Below are 17919 nucleotides of genomic sequence, written 5' to 3' on the forward strand. Positions count from 1 at the left end.
TTAATGTAATTAAGTCTAACTTCAACGGGTGCCAATGTAATTTACCTATAGTAAAAATCCGCAGTTAGTGGTGAACTGACACACAGAAAACCAGAGTCATAAATTCCAGATAACAACACATAAACTAAGTCCTACCTGCAGTCAGGTTCAGTGTACGTAAGTAGCATTCAACTATCATACACACAATCTTCACCACAAAGTGGCGTTTGTGATACTTTTGATAGGATAAAACCTGCAAGAACTGGAGTAACAAAGCCAAGGATGAATTGCCCAGCCAGTTGGGAAGTCGTTTTTCCGACTTCTCACCGGACGATGGAAGCATAATGCCGGTTCCCATTGTAGACGAGGCTGCCACTGCCTTGCATGGGAACCGCCATGTGGGACGGGAGGCTTGGAAACCTGCCGTCTGGCTGCTGCAAGATGGAGTCAGAATCCGGAACCCTCGATGTAGTAGGGGCAGTGTCGTGCTTGTTCGCCTCGAACCGATGCTCACTGGAGTTCAACATGTTCCCGAAATGAAAAGAGTCTGGAGTAGTTTGAGATGGGGGAAGCGACTCTGGTTGCTGGGATTTCTTCGTGCTGAGAAAGCGTCCACCGGATCCTCTAACTCTGTTTAGTGCGTGTTGATGACGAGACTCGTGCAGATAGGGCTGCATTTAATAGATTTTTTAGCATGGTATATTTAACGGAAAATTATTTATACACCCCTCAACTATAGTCACATTTAAAAAAGTATGCATTCCTATTGTCTGAATAATTACAAGAACACTTGACAAGAGATGTAAGTGGGATTGAAAAGAAAACATCATTAACAGAAGATATCAGTGCAAAATTTTCAAATAGTAGTGACTAAGTTCTGCAATTTGACTATAATCAAAAGGGTTTTATGTAATTATCCATAAATCGAAAATCCATTACATATTCCAAGAAGTAGTGTCGATCTTGCTGTATGGTACCATAAATCTCTTGTTTAATCTTTTGTTGAGTTACCACAAGCTGAAGCAAGTAATAAGACGAGAGGCCAATGCTAGCAAACTAACGAAGTGAAAAGGTGCACGGTGATGACTTACTTTCCTAGTTTTGACAAGTTTGTTTTGAGCCTCCAGCTTCGCACGCGTCTGCCTCCTCCTAAGTATTCCATGATACTGCTTGGCATTGACATATATCGGGCCATCCTCAGGAAGATCGGCAGGTAGCGGAACCCGACCAGAGGCGCTGGCCATCACCTGCGGCTGAATCTGATTAAGCACTTCATGAATAATAAATCATGATCGGAAACAACACGAGTAACAGTGATAATTCAGCAGTAAATTAATGGAAGAACGTAATTAGGCAATAAATCGGGGACTTAATTTCAAGATCTGGGACTTGCTTCTCATAACAGGTAATACAGACTCGAAACCTTGCATTTAAGCATCAGGATGGGGCAAAAACAGTGTGGACAATGGTACAGAAAACAAAATAATTGCCGTTTCACATGTATAACTTGAGCCCAGAAGGGAAGTTGACACCATTGTCTTCATGGAGGAAGGCTGAAGTGAAGGAGCGTGCGATGGGCCAAATAACTCGGGTAGAAGAACATGGCAACACATAATACAAAAAAGACATCAAAAAATAATAAAGTAGAAGATAAAATCCACCATATTATGAGGTCCGTAGGGAGTAAATAATCCACTGAGGTAGGGGTCAGAGTATGCATATGGAAAGTGCACCTGAAACAAGAATTGGGAGCAATAAAATTAGCATCAAACTGGGAAAAAAAAAAGGAAGAACGTCCTGGGCACTGAGACTTACAATTGGTTGGCTTATTTCAGGCTGTGAAGCGTTGATGGACAGCTCCGGATTGCACAGAAACATAGCAGCCTTCATATCTTGCCCATGCTTCCCATAGCTATCATCATGCACTGAGTCAAGCATAATGAACCAACTCAATTTCATCACAAAACAAGAAAAGGATAGATACCAATTTGGCCTGGCGCTGTGGCACGACTCAGCCCCATTAACCAAAATGATGGGAAGCAACAATGCTAATCTAAGATAGGCTACCAGTGCGATCATACGAATATCAGAACATAGTCTGAACCTAAGAAATGAGATGTAAAAGTATGGTAAATCCAAGGATTGTGATTGAATAGACTGAGGCACTATTACCAGAGTCTGATGAAGCGCATTGATCTTGAGAACTAGTCTTTCCCATAGCAGTCTGTTCCTGATGAGATAGGCCGGTTGATTCAGTTGAGGAAGAGTGCTGGTCTTGTAGTTGAAAACTTATATGCTTCACCTCCAGGTCACGTTGCGCAGAATAATCCACTTCAAAACTGAGATTTTTGGATACTGTCTGCGGAAAATGCTGCTCGTGTAAATTCTGCAAAGAAGAAAAATTAACATTGAAATGACGCGAGGAGCTTAGCTTGTCCAACATACTTCTTGGGTAAGTTTCGAAGTCATACAGCCATTACTTAGTGAAGAAGCTGAATCCAGAAGCATAACCGATGAGCGTTTAGAAATGATGAGGAGCACTTTTGGATTGACTTAGCTGCTCGAGGAAAAGACAAGAATAACAAAACCGATCACCTCAATTAATTTAACAAGTTAAGAGTTCGGTAGATAAAGACAACTGCAGGAAATTCATAATTGCATTAGTTAGAGAAACAAGAAGTAGAAGAAAGTTAGATGAAAGAAGACAAACTCAACGGTATATACAAATATCTCCCCATTTAATTCCAGTAGGAAACATATGCACACATTAGTGAAATATAAGTGTTGGAATATAATCGAACTCAAGAGCTAATGCAGTTAAAACAATCATACGTAAAATTCACCCTCGTGTAATGTACTCCTGAATAGAAATCAGCCCTCAATGGAAATCTTTTCACAAATTCCTTGCTGCTTGAACTAACGAAAAATGGAATTATTAGCTAAAATTGTAGATGAAAGTTTTTTTCCGTGATAAGAAAAGAACAAACGAGTAAGAGAACATGTTCATTAGATCTTTTTGCTTCTTTTAGTTACCTTCGCCATTGGCTTTCTTCTTCTTTATGTAGTTTTCCAAGAGAGACGAGATATAAGCAAACTCAAATAACCATTTCTCGATTCTAAAACTTTGTTTTGTGACTAAAAGCTAAAAAAACCAAAGGAATTCTTTCAAGAGAAAAAATTGCCAATAGCACTAACGATCGATGGTACAATCACAGCACAGGTGTATTACTATACAAAGAGACAATCACAAAAACAACGCAAAGGCCAAATGCAAAAAAACAATGCAGGAAAAGCAACCGATGCCATAATACGCCGTGACAGCAGACACAACACACACAAAAGCTTTAAGCATAAGTTTCCCTCACACTCATTAACAACTCATCATTCTGCAACTTCAGCAAAAACACAGACATTAAAAGACAGCACCAATAATCAAACTCAGAATAATGTCTATGTGAACCTCAAATTTAGGCGATTTCTCCAACGTTGTATTTAATTGATGGAGTACAGAAGTTGGTGAGCTTTGAATGAAAATGTGAGCATGCAATTAAGGGAGTAGACAGCTAACAAAAACAGATTACCTACTCAAAAAATGGTCCTTCTCTCTGACATAGAATGGGGCTAACTCCCCTAAACTTTGATAGAGAAAGAAATCTTGACCCTCCAATACCACTCAATTTCAGAACCCATGAATGGAAAAAAAAACAACAACAATTGAGTATTTTACAAGGTCCTAAGTAGCAAACCTAACCTCCAATAGTGTCCAAAAACTCAGCTTAAACATCCTTAATGATGCAAGAAATGAGAAGGTAATAAACAAACCAATTCAGAAACACAAAGTCTCCATCCCAAAATGGGGTCAAGAAATCAACTCTGTGTACTTAATAGAAGAAAAATCACATCCCATGAAGCTATAATGACTCCCAAATCAAAGTTTAATATTCTATTCCAAGATTAGTACTCTATCATCTCAAATTCAACATGCACTCAAGATCCATCAAACTATACCAAAAAACATCTCCAAAAATGGAACTGGTTGGATTGGATATGAGAAGTCTGAGCCCACAACTCAGAACCCATATACCCCACATCCTCATATGGAAATTCATTTAAATCCCAGAAAGAAAAATCAAATTTTACCTGAACTAAGCTTACATGGAAAGTCAACAACTCGACTGAAACTCTAACCCCAATTACAGTAGAAACAATTCAAACCCTCCAAACCTCACATGCATCCAAGAGCCTCAAAGCAAGTCCACCAACCCAACAAGATCACAAAACCCATGTATTTATACACTCATACAACAGTAAATATGAATCAAACACACACAGGAAACAAACCCCTTCACACAGTCAGCAGCTTCTTGACAAAGAAACAGAAGCAAAACAAAAGAAACTATGTATAAACACAAAAAAGATCTTCAGAGAGAACTCGTGTATATATTTATAGTATAGTGAAAGTGAAAGGGAAAAACAAGAGAGAGAAAGAAAGAGGAGAGAGACAGAGAGAGGGAGAGAGAGGGACCTTTAGGATCTGCTGCCAATACTTGGAGGAACAATGAACACAACTGTTGGGATGAAATTGGGCATGTCCCCCTCCCCTCAAACTCCCCTTTTTCTATAACTATTCCCCCTATAAGATTCTAACTCTTACGATTCTTGCCTTAAACTCAAACTCAAAACTCAAAACTCTCCCCTACTAAAATACTAACACTACTTCTTCTACATTAAAATAATATATATTACACACAAATATATATACCACCATCATCATCACAATAATAATAATAATACCAGTAATAATAAAGACACAGGCTACCACCCACCTCCACTATTCATGGCATCATCTCATATGAACTCTCTCTTTTTCTCATTTACTGGGTCTTTTTCATTTTTTTTTTGTGGGGTGGGGTGGGGGTGGGGGGTTGTTCTTGTTTTGTCTTTAGCACTTGATGTCTTCTTCTACTGAAGAGTGTAGTGGTCCCATGATGCAATTTTCTCTTGGAGCCTTCTTCACATTACTTCCATTAACTCTGATCACCCCTACTACATACACATCAATTCAAATGTTGAATTTTCTTTATTTTAGATTTTATTATATTCTTTATTTTAAATAAAATAAAAGATACAATAAGATTCCAAATAAATATATTGTTCGGGTAATCTAGAAATATAACAAGTATTTATGTTAGTAGAATGGTTAGGAAATGTGTATTTATTGTTGATAGGGTAGTTGATGGTGAATATTTGTTGAAATTCGTAGAAAATTAATTCGTTTTGAATATTTTGAAGGCAGGAGAGTATTAAATTATGATAAATCAATTGAATCATAGACCAATAAAAATTCTAAGGACGTTATAGATTTAATTTCATTCGTCAATAATATGTCTACTGAGTTTCAGTACTACCGTTATCCTCTTTAAATTTATAAATCAATTATTATTATTTTTGAACTCCCAAAGTTTTAATTATTTTATATCTTTTCATGTAAAAACTAACATAATTCTTTCTAAAATTATTTTGTAAAAGTATATTAAATATGGACCCTCAGCACTTAAGCGTCGAATCATATTTTTTATCACAAATTTTATTATTTTTATTTATTTAATTATCCATATATAAAAAAAATTTAAACAAAATATATAACGTTATTTTTGTAATATATGAAATAAAATAAAAAATGCAATAACATTGGATCCAATCCTTAAAATCGCAGCATCTAATGAGCCGAGCCTAACCTAACCATTACTCTCAGCCGCCCTTTCAGGCTTTAACAGTCTGACGGCGTCGTTCATCCCACGTCCGCCACGTCATCCTATCGGCGTGGCGCCTAGCCGGACTCCATTTATTGGCTGTACGTGTACGCGCCACTGGCATGAGAGTGGGACACTGCTAAGGTTCCTGGAGATTCTGCTTTTAACACTGGAAGTAAGTTTAATTTCAAGACTGCCCCTCGCGATGTTTTCTGTGCTGGCGGGTGACTTTTTGCAGGGAGATTTTGGTCATAAATGAGTAGCAGACGTGCAAACACACCAACACATTTTATTAAACTTCAAGGGGAAAACGACAAGGCCTGTGTAAACGGACATGGAGTTGCGCGTTATTTCCAATATGCCACTAGAGGCTGTTTGACTGGTAAACTCCAAGTTATATGATACAATGTGGATGGTAAGAAATTGAGGTACCAAAACATAATCACCGCAATTATTGCCTTTTATGGAAGTCTTTGGAATGTTGATTGTCACAAATAAACATCCAAAATTCTTGTCGTAAATAAATTTGATTGAATTAAATTAATTATAAAATATCACATTTATTATGTGATTGATAATTTTTCTTAAATTGACACCAATCACACGATAAGTGTATTACGCTTGTCATTTAATTAGTTCAAGTTCGGCCAAATCATGTTAGGAGTATAATTTTTCAAGAAACACAAAATATTTAATTGGAATTTTACCTTTTTTTTTCTTTTTGAATTACATAATTATATCATATCTTAATAAATTGAATGATACATCGATTTAATTATGTTCAATATTCAATCAACACGTCAATATAATTAGACTGATAAGATAAATTACCATTATTTCACAAACTCACATAAATTACATTTATTTGGGTGATTCCATATTGGAAACGATTTCAAATTCTTCTGCTCTAATTCTGGACTGTGTTTTGTGAAATATTGATGAATTTTTAATTCTTTTGAAATCATTTCTCTCATTTTTCTTTAAATTTAAGTTATTTCATCCGTGGCTGGGAAATGGATAAGATTTCATGAGAGGGCTATAAGTAGGCCGTTTGCTGTTGTTATAAGGGTTGCTCACCTTTATAGTGCTTGGCTTTGCTATCGCTCCTATGTAGTGGTCGATCGAAGAACAAAAGACTATCTGTTGCACTACTATTTTTTTTTTATATTATCTTGAGATTTGATATAATTACAAATATTTTATTATTGTTTGAAAAATTATGAAAACCTATTGATATGGAACATAGGAAGTGTTCGCGTGAGTTTCAAAAAAGCACTTTTCAGCTTCTGGCTCCAAAAAAGTACTTTTGAGGTGTTTAGGATGCTAGTTTTTGCTTTTGAAACTGCTAAGAAAAATATTTTCAAACCAAAAGTTAAAAGCACCTTGGGAGGTGGTTCTAGCTGCTTTGGATTTTTTGTAAATGAGTTCAACTTCATTTTTTACTATTTTATCCTTATTACAACAATTGTATTACATGATTAGTAGGAGCGTTATTGAATTAAACATTAACTTTTTCATTAATATTTTAAATATGAAATATATTAATAAAAAAAATTATTATTTTTATGAAAAAATAATTATTATTGGCCAATAATAAATACAAATATAAGCAAAAATAATATCAACAAATAGGAACAAAATGGTCTTTAATCAATTATGTTTGTTTTAGAAGTAATTTTTCCCAAACATTACCCAATTTATCTTTTGTCTGTTTTTTACTTTTTTTTATAAATACTACCTACTTTTTGTTCTGCTACAATTTTTAACCTTTTCTACAAAAATTACTTTTCTAAAAGTAGAATTTTTTGCAAATACTCCCATAATTATATAACTCTTGGACTGTAAGGTGGAAATGTCAAATTTACCATTGGTGAAATTTTAATATTTTTTTAGAACAAATGACAAAATATAGAAAAAAACTCAATGTTGAACGGATGTTATTATAAAACAAAATTATGTAAAATCATAATACATTATTTAAAAGGATATTTTGAATAATTTAATTCAAATTTGGTTGGAACTTTGACAATATTTTTTTAAATAAAGACAAATTATCTATAATTATTTTAAATTTTTATGAAAACTTTACATAATTTACCCTATCTTTTATGGACTCAACAGATATAATATAAGATATAAGATACAAGAATTCTTAAAAATATTTTAGGCAAAATCTTCATCAAACTTTTAAATTTATTTATTTATTAATTTTAGTTTCTCATCTTTCAAATATGACTTATTATGGTTCACAACTCTTAAGTTTCAACGGAACTTAAATTTGGACTAAAAATATTTAAAATAAATATTATAAATTTTCAAAAAATAAATAATTCAGTTTAAATATATACCAATTATCAATATCGAATATATATATCCAACTGACTATTGCTTATTATTACAATAAATCGTCAATTATGATTAAAATAGAATAATACTCGCACATTTGTGGGACTCGGACCTTGAGTCTATGACCTGAATTTGCGTTCACGAACATGATTAGGATTGCTAATGAAATTTAGCTCAATTTGTGAAGTTGATGCCTCATGACTTTAAGATCATAGATTTGAACTCCAACAACGTATGGGATGTTATTCTACTTTAATAGTATGTGTTGTTTTACGTTAATAATAGGTATTGATTAGATATAATTATTTGATACTAATGATTTAATATAATTATTATAATTATCTATAAGTACTAAATTAAATAATTAATACTATTAATTATAATTAATAATTCAATAAATAATTATTCATCATTTTTATTTTATTTAAAAAAAAAACACGATCAGGGTTAATTAGAGACAGCTTTAGGAAAATTTCCAACAAGAAAATTATCGAGGCCATACTTGTAAAATAAGTATATATATATATATATATAAGAGTAATAAATGCAATAATTAGGGGGTAGTTAGATAATTAAATTATTTATAATAGGTGTTCTAGCACACAAAATATAAATTATTCAAATTATAGCCGTCCTTCCTAAGCTAAAAGTATTAAAATATCTTATAAAATATTAAAAAAAAACGTATAAATTGCCACATAGCGTTAGTAAACTTTCTGAAAAATGAAAATATAAGCTTCAAATATAAAATATTACGAGCTTTCTTAACATTTATTAGTGGTCGCGGTGCTTAAAAAATAATAATAATTGTGACACACTCAATGCGTCGGGCAAATACGATAGAGATTCACTTAATATTCATATAATTATATAAAATTATTCCGATATAACTAAATGTATTTTTTGGTTATAATACTGTTTTGTGATTTTTTAAAAATAAATAAATAAATATTATAATTTTCATGGATTCGATGAAAGTTAAAGAGTGCAGTAAAATCGAGAGGAAATATAGAGGAAAAAAATATATGAGACAAGGAAAAACGAAAAAAAAAAAAGGATTTCTTGTCATTTTTTTATATATGGGTAGTTTAGTTTATCCGCGTAGTGGAGACCGAAAGTTACACTATATCCCTCAAGTTGAATAATATGAATTATTATTATTTTCGAACACTTCAAAAATTTATTTTTAAAATTGACGCGACATAAATTTTAAAGAATTCTATAAAGTATATAAATTAAATATATATAAACAAAATTAAGTAAATTTGGGCAAACATTCTCCTCAAATTTAAGTTGACAGATCTAACAACGGATGTTGGAGAGAACCAGTCTAGACTTCCAATGAATGGTCGAAAATACCCTTGGAAAAATCATTAAATTGCGAAATTGGTGCACCAAAATCCAAAGCGGTGATGCTCACAGTCACATAATTGAAGCAGAAAGGAGTCAAAAGATGCGGTGAATTGAATAAAGACAAAATAAGGGGCAGATATGGAATTTTTTTGTCGTTTTATCTTCCACTGTGGTGGGGTGGGGGTGGGGTGATGATTTTGACTCTTTTCACAAAGGGACAAAGCAGAGACAAACAAATAACCAATACACACAGCAGAAGTAGTTCAGAAGCCAATTATGTCATCATGCACCTCATGCTTTTGTTTCCTTCCCTTTTTTTTTTTTTTTTTTGTTTTCCCCTAAAAAATTCCATTTATTGCTGTATCACTACATATAAATTTAAAATATTAATAATTTTCAAACCACAAACAGGTAATGATAAATTTTCAAACCACAAAAAGTATTTATAATTATATTATAATTTTAAAAAAAATCGTGGTAATTTAGGTTAAGATAGACTTGGTTTTAGGCTTCAATCCGGCATTGCTTGGACACCGGAACAGTGTTCTTACATCAATTGAGCATTTCTCTCCGCGTTGAATTAGGTTTGTCATGAACGCCTCCATTAATATGCAACAATCCAAGACAGTAAACCGCCTGAGACTGCATGCGATGACTTTTGAATGTGGATTGCAAATATGCAATTTCAATTTATTAAATTCTTCAGAGAATATCTAAATCCATGGTCACGGGCAAATATCCAAATAAATGCCGATTTTGAGGGCATTTAGTGTCATTTCATTGATAATTTCCTTAATCCCCGTCAAGAACAGACATCAAATTTATATATTGAGTAAATTACAATCACCTCTTTTGAGATTTGATATAATTATGTATATACACTCTCGTTTTGAAAAATTATAAATACTCTCTTAATTTTAAAAGTTGTCTAACAATTAATCTAATCTATTAGGTTTTCATTCATTTTTTACAGTGAACTGACCAAAACGTCATTGTGGATTAAAAATTATAATTATATATTTTTTTAATTTTTTATGAATTAAGTGGATAATTTTTTTTATAATTTTTAAACAATTTTCATCCACCCCGTTTGATTTTTTTATAAGTTTTTAATTTTAAAAAAAAAATTATTGTAAGGGCAAAGTTTGCAATTTCATACTTCCATACAAGGATTACATAATTTCATAAAATATTAGAGGGGTATTTATAATTTTTCAAACAATAAGGGATATTCATAATTATAGAAACTTAGGAAGGTCATTGTAAATTCATAGTTATCATTAAATGAATTGTTAGACCAAGGGAGTGTTTGGCTAAACTTATTTAAAGATTTTATAAGTTCATACATCTTTTATAAGATGTTAGATCTATTCTAAAAATAAATTATGAAATTTTTGGATAAAATAAGATTATAGAGCTTATAAGATGACAGTAATGTCAAATTCGCAATTAATGTGAATTAAGGTCTCAAAATAAGTTACAAGCTTCGTATTTTTTTCTATAGAGCTTGTAAGCTCGTAGCATCTTATTTCTAAAGCTTATAAACTATTTTTCTGAAAAACTTTCGAAACACTTTATAACATCTTATAAACTCTCAAATATTTTATAAAATATTTTAAATAACTTATAAGCTCACCAACACACCCTCTAAATCGAATGTCTGGAAGTTCAATTTTATGAGGTGGGAATCAATCTTGCTGCATTGTCTAGAAGTAAACACTGAAATTAGTGATTCTTTTTACCAAACATGTCTTATTGATCTAAGTTTATTGGAATTTGAATTTATTTATGGATTATGATATGTAGCAAGTGACAACATGATTTTGTTTTGCAACAATCATATTTCACAAACTTATGAAAGTCAATATTGCAAGAAAACACACCAAAATCTATTTATGGGCTCTTTGCCTCTACTTCCACAAAGTTAGTTACTTAGACATGGCTCAGTCTCCCCTAAACTTGGATAACCCATCAATTTGTTCAATCTAGCAGCATTCAGACTATTGATTATAAGAGAACTTAGGTTACATTCGAATTGTTCAATCTAGTAATATTCGAATTTATTTGAATAATTCTAAATTCAACGAATTTCAAATCCTTCAACTTTGAATTTTTGAACTATGTTTTGTTAGATAATAGTGATGGATTGTAAATTATTCGAATATGAAATCATTTAGAATCCTTTCTTCAAGTCATCCACTCAATCCAAATCCATCAATGTGGTTAATGAACTAACAAAATTTCTTGGGACATTAAAGGCCAGCAAATGCAAGCGGATACCGGTTGCACTTTGATTCTGCCATGGTCTATTGTTCCACTCACAGTCCTGATTCATGCTAATGACTACAACAGAGTAGTCGGTACCCAACCTCAGCACTTCTTGCATCTGGCCTGCCCGGTTAGCTATAGGTTGCGTGAACCAGGGCAATAGAAACTCTAAAGACATTCCACATCCCAAGTTTTCTCGGCATGAATAGAAGCAGAATATGCTTCGTCAGTCGTCTCTCTAACAAATCGGAAAAGCAAGCATCAACTACGTGCTGCAACTGAGACTAGTAAATACTCCAAAGCAGATATAGATCAGGAGTCATAATGATGTAAATTACCAATGTGTTTATAGACCTGAATGCTGAGGGTTCCCAACAGAGCCAAGTCGCTGTTCAACAGCCTTGTGAACCTGTAGGTTAACTTGAATGAACACACAGATACGGCTCAGGGATAAGAGAAAAAATATAAGCAATCAATTGGCAAATGCATATATACACTTACAAATTGTGAAGGGTAGAGAACTCACATTATAGTACATGAAAACATTCTAAAGTCTTAATTTAATCCTTTCTGACCATTTGAAAATATCAGAGTGCACTTTATCTCCTCCTATCTCTTCTCCGGTGGCACCTGCTGCAACTCTAATGATATCTTCAATTAGAGCAAAGTTTCCCATTATATCAACATGAGCACCACTTTGGGTTCCCCTGCCCTCTAAAAGAGTTGTAGGAGGGGCATGATTGTACTCTCTTAAGAAGGTACGTATTCCGGATGGATTGAATCTAGTCTTTCCTCGCCAACCTTTGGCAGACATAAATCCAGCACTTAGAACTGGGACGGTTTCATCTCCATCAACCGAATATACTCCTCCTTGCAGACAATGGTTGTCATCTGCACCATCAACTGAGGTGTCAATCTGGAAAGGAATAAAGCACTCTGCAGCAGGACTGAACTTATATACATATGCTCTTTCAGTAGGGATCCCTACTCCATACATTGAAAAGATTTCCATGTCTGGTGCGTTTGGTAATCTGGAAAAATATTATGGAAATATTAGTGATATAAATATTAACTCAATCTCTTAAAGATTACCTGCAATTCACTAATTGAAATAGAACTATAAGCTGGTGCAGGCTATTATATGAGAAATACTGGAGATGAAGCAAAAGAAATATCCGAACGACTCAACCAGACAAATGAAGATGAAGGATGGACAAGATATGCAGAGTTACTTGCAAGTACAAAGTAAGAGCATTACGTTGTTTCAAGGGGATTTGACCAGTATTTGAAATGTTCATACTTTTTGTCACTCAGATCATCAGCAATTCCATATGAAAAATGGGCACCGCCACGCTTCATCATTTTTGGTGCAACAAAATGAAGCAGATCCAAGATCGAACCAGCTGTGTAGACTTTATAATCAGCTACTGCTTTGATTCCACCAATGCCCATATCATGGTACTCTGTCCATACATCACGGCAGGTTATGTTTGCCAGATTGTTTCCCTTGAAAGCACCCTATAAGATCACCCAAAACTCAAATAAATGAATGAAGATTTTCTTGATGTCAAGAAAGACACTGCTCTTTGGCAACAGAAATAGATTTGAGGAAAATAATTATTCTGTTTTTGTCCTTTCACAGGCACACACGGGGACTAACTCAATAAGTAATATAGTAAAGTTTAACGGTGACTAGATGTAGAAGCTACAGCCCTTAGGTTGTCTAAATCACAGTTAAAGATAGATAATAAAATTGGTCACAGCTTAGATCTACAACATTCTGTGAGATACATGCAGAATTATGAGAAACTGGTTTTGGGGCATTGGATTATAGGTTTAGACAAATGGCTTGGCCAAATTAATCAGTGAATGTTACTATAGAAGTTACCCTAAAATCAACACTCCCAATGTCTGATGAACGTAAATCAGCCACATCTTTTCCAAATGATATAATTCTTCCATACTTCACCCCACCAGAATTAGCCAAATCCTCTGTCCTGTTATAGCCTGCTATCTGATCATTGCTGTTCTTCTTTGAACTACACGCATGACCTTCTTCTGGCGACCAATCAAGTCCACCCCAGATAGTGTCCCCACCCTTTGGTATCATTGACATTGTTGAGTCCCAAGTACGAGTCATGCGCATCACATGCTGTAGAGTTTGAAACCCAAATACATCCCTATCCAAAACACCTGGTGCAATGGCCCTGCATAAGCAGAAAGAAAATTAAACCTGAGGTTGAAGATAATCAGTTTTGAGACAGGGCAGAGTTCTATCTCCCTTTCCATGAGGCAAATAACACAAAGGGAAACTTTCACAGATCTTTCATGCACATACTCAGAGTTAAAGAAGATGCATTATTAGCTGCGCTTTAATAGAATAGAGAAGCAGGTCTGGCTAGAAGCAATGCTATAATAAGTTCTTCCAGCTAAACGTATCAATATAAATAGTATTGGTATGAAATATAACACTATCCAACTCAAAAGTATCAACCGAAAGATAAAACAACAGAAAACTCAATTTTCATTTGGTGGTAGCCACTAGCCACTCCTATATTTTGAAGGCACCAATAATAAAAATACCAACACAGCATGCAGGAGTGAAGCAGGGTGCACCGAGGTCTAAGTTTGAACACATTGCTAAGCTCAAATGATTACCAGTACACAGTATCTACATCCAAATGACAAAAATATTCTTATTCGGAGGAATAGAAACACGACGGATACATAGCAGTTCTCCTATTATTTTTAAATGGTTGATCACACAACAATTAAATACAGTAAAAGAGATGCGCATCAATGACAATAATCAAGACCGAAAGTTAGACATAAACCTCGCAATTGCTATATCTTTGGCTTCAGCAGAGAACAATCCTGAAACTGCTTTAGGAACACCCAGGAAAGGTCCACCAATGTTCATTACAGCCTTTATATGCTCAGCACACCAATTTGGTCCACCCCCACCACCCATTGGTTTAGGTGCCTCCACCCACTTCATGAAATGCAAGAAATACAGAACACCCATTGAATGTGGAACAACCACCACCTTTTTACCGCCACTCGTAGCAACCATGAGCTCTATGTTACTTTTTATCCTGCTGAGAGTTTGGTCTCGAACCTGATGATAAAACATAAAGAAATAAAAAATAATTTATCTGATTTAAAAGAGCATCACAGGGATAGGAAACTTCAGAAAAGATATTGTAGTGACAAATTATGTCAATGAGTTAATTGCATAATAAACAATTACATGTTAGAGAACAATCAAAAGGCTGCTCTTCACATGAAGGTTATGAATTCAAATCGCTGAAAATGTCCTCGCTTTAGCAAGGGTGAAATTACATACTGCAAACCCTTTTAAGACCCTAAAGTGGCAGTGACTCATCTGTAAAGTGTGCCTTTTCTCAGTATTCAGTTCTTTGCTGCTTTATTAGATTGTTTAGAAGATTATAAGCACCTAAGCAAGAAAGCACACCTCAGTATTTTGGAATGAGAGCCTCCAATCGTATGCTGCCATATACATATTTTTGTCCTCATATCCAATACGAGCCAAGTTGGCTATTAAAACTGCCCAAACAAAATAACCTGGAGCGAAGTAATCAGCTGCTACAAGGCCAGAAACAGGCCTGATCTTTATACCAGGAGGATCCAATCCGGTTTCATTATCCAGTGACATGTGCTCAACCCAGCACAAGGGTCTGCAAAAGTAGTGTAACTTTTTGATAGAAAACATGAAAAAATAGCAATGCCAAGAGAAAGGGAAAAATTACGAATTAACAAAAGCCCAAAGAAATTATTCCATTCGTAATGAAAAATTAACAGACATAAACACAGATCTGCATTGATCATACACACTGGAGGACAAAATGTAAGGAAAGGTTTCAATAGAGCACATGACCATTATCGTATTATTAAATAATAATCGTGAGAGACCAATAAGGAATTGCTTCATTACCAATGAGTTGGAAAAAGAAAAAATGGTCTAGAACATCACTTCTTCAGGAGTATAAGCGTTTGGCACTGCACCTCAATTTGAATTGCCAGACACATCAAATATTAGTTGAGTATTGTGTCACCAATTTCTATCACAAGAAGGAATTGCTTCTGGAGCGGAGAATTTATGGCAGACTATTGAAGAACCAAGCAAACATTTAGCCCCTACGTTGCACCTCAGTCAAGTTTGTAGTTTCATCTTCGTCATCATCGATCTCATAAAGTAATGACATAAACAAGTGTTTTTTATAAAGTAAAGTTGACAATAACCTTAGTAGCCAGATCCTTTTTACAACTCCTTCCTTCCCTGACCACTTACAAACAGATAAACGCAGCATGAAAAACCTCTTTCACTCATCTTCTTCACAACAACATTCATGTATATCGTTCACTTCTTTTCAGCCCGAAAGCTGACATATCTGAATATCAAGGGCATTAATATAATGGTGGTCGCTGGCATTTACTTTAGAAACCAAAGGTGAACCCATGCGTTATACAAGTTCAGATTACATGAGGTAATTAAAGAGCAAATTTTAAGCTCTCGTCACTTGAAGCTTCCATCTGATTGATCAGATACCTATCCATCGTTAATTGCTGGACCAATTAACCTAGACACATCTAGTAATTTGTTCTAGCAAATACATTTCAATCATTCATCATTCCACATTAAGAAATAATGAAAACAACTGGTCAACTAAATTCCTTTCCAGTCCCATAAAAAGGAAAAGAAGAATGAAACTGAAGCTCTCAGAGAGCATTAAAACATTTTTCACATGCATTTTCTAGGAAAACTAAGCAAGCCCAAATCTATAAAGCGACTATCAAGAATCATTTACAGAAAATGAAATGTCATAAACATTACCCTATCTGTTGTTGGAAAATAAACCTAAATCCATTATGAATCTACCAAACATTTCCGCCTACTAAAATTTCCACTTTAAAAGCATACGTGTAAACAACTTTATACACCATCACAACATATGTATTCCACATTATAGATGCAAGCCATGTGTGTTTTTCCTCCACCTACCATCCATTTATTCATTCCCTTCAAAGTAAACTTAGTGGATATTCATAAAGTAGAATTTAAGAAGAAACACAAGTTTCAAATAGAAGACCATCCAATATGCATCAAGAGGTTTCAAGGTTTGATTGATTACCTTTTATAGACTTCACCAAAGGTACCACCCCAGAGTCTCTTTCTGAACAACCCCTCAGCACAAGCGTGCCCTTCCCACAACTCAAGCCCCCCGGTCACTATCCCAGGAACAAAAACCACTGGATGCTTCGCTTTCAACCCATCCTTGGCTAACTTCACTCCCGGCGGATCCGGCAGTGGGCCAGTAATCGCCTCCGTCACGTACTGCGGAAAGGACGGTGGCATTGCGTTGTAAAGGAACAGCAAAAACCACCACATCGAGCATATGCATCCAATAAACCAGCAACAACCATCCACACAGCTCCATTTCTTCCTTGATTTCTTCGCCACCGAACCCGAGTGCAAATTAAGATTCAAATTAACATTCAAATTCGCGGAACCCGATTTTGAATTCTCCTCCGATTCCTTGCCCTTTTTCTCCTTATTCTCATCCGATTGGTGCTCTGGATTCTCAGACCTCTTCCCTCCCCCGCCTTTTCTACGCCTCATGATCGCCATTTATACGCTAACTCTACCTATACACTCTATATCACTGTCTACAACATGCACAAGCGTATACCTACATCCAACAATCGTATCAACCCTACTCTTTCCATATCCCAGTTCATCCCAATCTTCCTTCTCTCACTGCTGGATGCCAAAATTATATTTATCAATTCATTATGACATTACCATATCAAAATCAGCTTTTCAAGAAACTAAATTAATCACTGAACAGCTAATTAACATTAATTAAACCCCCAAACACCAAGAATTTCCACTGCCGTTCTTGCAGATACAATCCTACGAATTACATACAACCATATGAGTCTTGTCTGATGAGGGGTTATCAATTATGAATATTCTGGCGAATGAGATTGATTTTACACACTAAGTATTAGTTATTTCCGGAGACTTCAAGATACGATCCTCTGCAGCACAGTGCAGTGCAGCGATTGATGCCGCTTCAAGCAGATGCTTCCAGGTGTTGTACATTTTGATTTCAACTGGACATTTTCGGAATTTCAGGGGGAGTTTGGAGGATCCTAGAGCAAGTAGTGACTACATACTTGATGTAGCTGTAAAATA

The 17919-nt window shown here is 34.7% G+C and overlaps 2 protein-coding genes across 20 annotated transcripts; both read right to left on the reverse strand.

Annotated features, from left to right (window-relative positions):
• Window positions 1-4922, reverse strand: LOC105173653 (nuclear transcription factor Y subunit A-3). Of its 11 annotated transcripts, none has more exons than XM_020697910.2 (7): window positions 4806-4922; window positions 2425-2536; window positions 2152-2338; window positions 1795-1904; window positions 1641-1712; window positions 1071-1238; window positions 1-650 (listed from the first exon to the last, which is right to left on the reverse strand). In XM_020697910.2, the coding sequence occupies exons 2-7, from the start codon at window positions 2485-2487 to the stop codon at window positions 303-305; spliced, it is 948 nt and encodes a 315-aa protein (XP_020553569.1). In that variant the 5' UTR covers window positions 2488-2536; window positions 4806-4922; the 3' UTR covers window positions 1-302. The 11 variants fall into 11 exon arrangements, with proteins under 11 accessions (XP_020553569.1, XP_088731879.1, XP_011093783.1 ...); XM_088875753.1 differs by having other exon boundaries at window positions 1071-1232; window positions 2152-2365; window positions 2451-2536; window positions 4505-4822; XM_011095481.3 differs by having other exon boundaries at window positions 2152-2365; window positions 2451-2536; window positions 4505-4822.
• Window positions 4923-11584: 6662 nt separating this feature from the next.
• Window positions 11585-17716, reverse strand: LOC105173654 (phospholipid:diacylglycerol acyltransferase 1). 9 transcript variants are annotated; one of them, XR_016062862.1, is made up of 8 exons: window positions 16853-17716; window positions 15175-15397; window positions 14534-14817; window positions 13588-13906; window positions 13000-13217; window positions 12226-12730; window positions 12038-12119; window positions 11585-11937 (listed from the first exon to the last, which is right to left on the reverse strand). XR_016062862.1 is itself a non-coding variant. In XM_011095486.3 (7 exons), exons 1-6 carry the CDS (start codon window positions 17347-17349, stop codon window positions 12247-12249), a joined length of 2067 nt encoding a protein of 688 aa, XP_011093788.1. In that variant the 5' UTR covers window positions 17350-17715; the 3' UTR covers window positions 11585-12108; window positions 12226-12246. The 9 variants fall into 9 exon arrangements, 3 of the variants coding, with proteins under 3 accessions (XP_011093788.1, XP_011093787.1, XP_020553630.1); XR_848771.3 differs by having other exon boundaries at window positions 12054-12108; window positions 12958-13217; window positions 16853-17715; XR_002288067.2 differs by having other exon boundaries at window positions 12038-12108; window positions 12958-13217; window positions 16853-17715.
• Window positions 17717-17919: the final 203 nt, after the last annotated feature.

The sequence above is a fragment of the Sesamum indicum genome, linkage group LG11, assembly GCF_026168435.1.
Source record: "Sesamum indicum cultivar Baizhima isolate 11 linkage group LG11, ASM2616843v1, whole genome shotgun sequence".
Classification (NCBI taxonomy): Eukaryota; Viridiplantae; Streptophyta; class Magnoliopsida; order Lamiales; family Pedaliaceae; genus Sesamum; species Sesamum indicum.

Coding starts and splice junctions, on each gene's coding strand:
- LOC105173653 (XM_020697910.2), bottom strand. CDS start 2,487: ATGCTTCTGGATTCAGCTTCTTCACTAAGTAATGGCTGTATGACTTCG. Junction 2,339..2,424: donor CTTCGAAACTTACCCAAGAA/GTATGTTGGACA, acceptor CATTTTCCGCAG/ACAGTATCCAAAAATCTCAG. Junction 1,239..1,640: donor CCTACGGACCTCATAATATG/GTGGATTTTATC, acceptor GTGCTTAATCAG/ATTCAGCCGCAGGTGATGGC.
- LOC105173654 (XM_011095486.3), bottom strand. CDS start 17,349: ATGGCGATCATGAGGCGTAGAAAAGGCGGGGGAGGGAAGAGGTCTGAG. Junction 14,818..15,174: donor TCTCATTCCAAAATACTGAG/GTGTGCTTTCTT, acceptor TTTTATCATCAG/GTTCGAGACCAAACTCTCAG. Junction 12,731..12,957: donor TCAAATCCCCTTGAAACAAC/GTAATGCTCTTA, acceptor ATATTTTTCCAG/ATTACCAAACGCACCAGACA.